General features: G+C 33.5%; 1 protein-coding gene across 1 annotated transcript; it reads left to right on the top strand.

Moving 5' to 3' along the window:
• Positions 1–563: 563 nt before the first annotated feature.
• Positions 564–2,671, top strand: LOC141172974 (forkhead box protein I1c-like). Its single transcript, XM_073657587.1, has 2 exons — positions 564–1,203; positions 1,800–2,671. The coding sequence occupies exons 1-2, from the start codon at positions 618–620 to the stop codon at positions 2,351–2,353; spliced, it is 1,140 nt and encodes a 379-aa protein (XP_073513688.1). The 5' UTR covers positions 564–617; the 3' UTR covers positions 2,354–2,671.
• The last annotated feature ends 1,308 nt before the right edge of the window (positions 2,672–3,979 follow it).

Raw genomic sequence — 3,979 nt, 5'->3', positions numbered from 1 at the left:
TTGCATTTTAGAGACAAATTACTGTTATACAGTGTTATTTAAATTGTATTATGACTTTATTAAAGTACTTATTTTTTATTAATATATTATTTTATTACTAATTATTAGAATAATTGGTTATTTTTAAAGAATTTCTATAAGTTTACTTGCTTAACTGAATGCTGTTTTTTTTTTATTTTTATTTTTATTACATGTTATTTATTTGAGATTCTTATCTTTCATGTTAAGAACTTGCCTTTTCCTATGTGAAGATTTTTTTTTTTTTTTTACTTTTATTTCACAGCTTTAATCCAAGTTAGGGAAAAAAAAAAAAGTCTTGAAATGTAGTTGCAGACAGATCAGTAGAACAATGAATGGAAAAAAAAAAAAAGACAGATTGTTCTCTCTGGTGCCTCTTTGGTGATTAGCCCTTCACTTTGCACACCCCTGTCTTTCAACTGAGGGATCCAACTGGTTGTTGAGAAAAAGAAAAAAAAAACAAATATGTGAAAACACACCCATCATTGGCCTCGGGCAGGGAGGATCACTACTCCGGAGAAGTATAAAGACAACACTCCAAATCCATTAGGCACCTGTTGCCAGAAGCACCTTAATGTGTGAAGGTACTGAAGAAGAGCATGAACTCCATTCACCTTCCAGCTCATCAGAGATCTACAAACCTTCATCAGACTCATCCAAAAAGTGCCCAGGAGGCCACAGAGATGGCGGTGTACTGTGAAAACTTCAGCATGTATCACCAGCAGAACCTACATTCAACACCAAGGGCGGCCAACTATGGAATTGGGGACTACTCACCTTCAACTAACCCTTACTTATGGCTTAATGGGCCAGCAGTCAACAATACGCCTAGCTATCTTCATGGAAGTAACCCAAACTCGTACATGCCACCTTCTTATGGCTCTCAGAGACAATTCCTGCCGAATTCGTCAGGTTTCAGTGGGACTGATCTTGGTTGGTTATCCATAGCTTCTCAGGAGGAACTTCTCAAGCTAGTAAGGCCTCCATATTCTTACTCAGCCCTTATTGCTATGGCCATACAAAATGCCCCGGAGAAGAAGCTGACCCTGAGCCAGATATACCAATACGTGGCGGACAATTTTCCTTTCTATAAGAAGAGCAAAGCAGGATGGCAAAATTCTATTCGGCACAACTTGTCTCTGAATGACTGTTTTAAGAAAGTGCCAAGAGATGAGGATGACCCAGGTAATAATCTGACTAAAACATTCTAATTATTATTTTTTTTTTTAGTATTTTTCATCGAGTCGTTCTTTGGTTTTATATTTTACTTTCATTTTTTTAATTCAAAATATGTCAAAACATAAATAAGTAAAAAAAAAAAAAATAGCTGTTAATTTTTTGGGCATTTCCAGTTTGTGTAATTCTATTCACGGAGTTCTTGCCTTCAAATTGCCCAAATGTAGCCATGAATAAAACATTGTACAAGGAAATATAAACAGGTTAGCCGAAAATTTTACTATAAATATTTTTTGCTCTAAATGTATTTTTGCTTTTTCTGTGTATTGACTTTTAGTTCCAATCTCAAGGAGGAAAAAATATTTAAAAAAAAAAACTTCAGAAACTTTTGAAAAACATAAGATTTTCCACTTGAATGAGTAGAATTTTCACGTGCATTTTTGCAATTGTTTTTTTTTTTTATTTTGTGTATCAGTAAAAATATATATTTTTTAATATGCTGTACAATAATTATGAAATATTTTAGATTTGATATATTTTAATTTATATATTGTTTATATTTAATTAGATTATTATTATAATTATTTTTTTTTTACATTGTGTAGGCAAAGGTAATTACTGGACCTTGGATCCTAACTGTGAGAAGATGTTCGACAATGGGAACTTTCGCCGGAAGAGAAAGCGCAGATCAGAACCCAACAACACCGACGCTGTCACGGCTAAAGGTGAAGACGGTTGTGTGACTCTAGGGAGGAAAGGTGGTGAAAGCCCGTCTATGATGACCCCATCATCCCCTGAGGTGGAAGCTTCCTCAGAAGATCGGAAGAACTCATCTCCCCCAGGAATCACTTCTACCCCTTGTTTGAATAACTTTTTTAACAGTATGACCTCCTCCTTGGACTCCAGCTCAGTGAACAGACAGATGTCTCTGGGGTTGGTCAATGAACTCTCCCAGAGGAACATCACTGGATTAAGCAGTTTCACCGCAGGCTCCATGGTGGAACCATCTGCAGATTTGCAGGACACTTTACACCTCAACAGAGGCCCCTATTTCAGTTCTTTCACCAGCTCCAATCCAAGCAATCAATTCAACAGTCATTTTTACAATAATTTCAGTGTCAACAGCCTCATCTACTCCAGAGAAGGCAGCGAAGTGTAGGCCCAGGAGATACGTCATGCTGGCCGCTGTTGGCGGATTTATTTTTTTGGTAACTGTGCACATTCGAAAGAGATGTCAAAAACGGACTTAAAAAATATCTACAGAGACGTCTTCACGATAGAACACAAGTCACATTCAGAACAGGCCGCCGCTGTTTTTCATCTTAGAGATTCCGAATTAGAATTTTTTTGTAAAAGCGTTAACCGTCAAGGACAGCGCGCAGTTATCTGGCATGTACATAGTTGTCTGATATACATTTGAGAGAGGGGGGGTCAGCTTTTTTACTGTTTTTATTTATAATGAGTTTTGATATTTTTATATATGTTATCTGTTTGTATGAGTTTTGCAATAAATCGTGTAACAAAAGACCTAGTTATTCTATTAAACTTTCTTACTGATTTGGGAAAGAAAAAAAATCTTAACCAAAATAGATTTCATGGGAAGAAAAAAAAGGGCTTCCGTTAAAGAGATTTTTATATGTTTTGCGATCTATACATCTTATAACTATGTACCTGTCTGTCTATTATACTATCTATCAATCACATATCTAGTATTTCATATATTTCATATGTCTTCTGTCTGGTTAATTTCTATCTATATCAACTATATTTCTATTTCATAAAATCCATCAATCTCTTTCAAATGCTTCGATCTATCTCTATATTTCATATCTATTTCCATCTAATTATTTATCTATTTCACATTTTTTTATCTATTCTATCATCTATCTATCTATCTATTATCTATCTACTATCTATCTATTATCTATCACCTATCTACATATCTATATATCTATCATCTATCTATCTATTATCTATCTACTATCTATCTATTATCTATCACCTATCTACATATCTATATATCTATCATCTATCTATCTATTATCTATCTATCTATCATCTATTATCTATCTATCACATATCTATATATCTATCATCTATCTATCATCTATCTATTATCTATCTATACATCATCTATCTATCACATATCTATCATTTATTATCTATATATCACCTATCTATCACATATCTATCTATCTATCATCTATCTATCTATTATCTATCTATCCATATATCCATCTATCTCATATTTATCTATTCATCCATCTGTCTATCTCTTATCTATTTGTTTATCTATTCTATCACATTTCTATCTATATATCTAATATCGATCTATTTATCTTTTTATCACCGATCTATTTTCTATCCATTTATTTCATACACCAAGGACTCCTATATTTGTCTTAATTTTCTTACCGATTGTTCCTTGCTGATCTCTATCGATAAATTAAATACATACATTAAAAGATGCAAATTAGGTGCATTATTCCCAAATAATCAGCAATAAGAAACAGTTTTTATTACTATTTTAATATTATAAATCGTTCAGAGATTGCCATTTTTTGCAAAGAAGAGCCGTGACACAACACTACAATAATACCACAGCTTTTCCTCTTACCATATACACTGAGCCTTGTTCATAAAGCCAGGATAATAATGGCAATTAACACAGAATGATGTTAATAATAGGTCTATTTTTTTTTTTATTACTAATCCGTAAATTGCTCAACTCCTCTATTTGAAATGCTGCCATCCGTGACACCGGAGCGCTGCAGAGATGAAGCTA

This window comes from Phyllobates terribilis, unplaced genomic scaffold (genome assembly GCF_046119375.1).
Source record: "Phyllobates terribilis strain yellow unplaced genomic scaffold, ASM4611937v1 Scaffold_1__5_contigs__length_1240528914, whole genome shotgun sequence".
In the NCBI taxonomy this organism is placed as follows: domain Eukaryota; kingdom Metazoa; phylum Chordata; class Amphibia; order Anura; family Dendrobatidae; genus Phyllobates; species Phyllobates terribilis.
This window is presented reverse-complemented; position numbering and strand designations above follow the sequence as displayed.

Bases quoted from the DNA above. Each gene is read 5' to 3' on its own strand.
- LOC141172974 (XM_073657587.1), top strand. From the start codon at position 618: ATGAACTCCATTCACCTTCCAGCTCATCAGAGATCTACAAACCTTCAT. The intron at 1,204-1,799 runs GTAATAATCTGA...TACATTGTGTAG, and splicing joins AAGAGATGAGGATGACCCAG to GCAAAGGTAATTACTGGACC.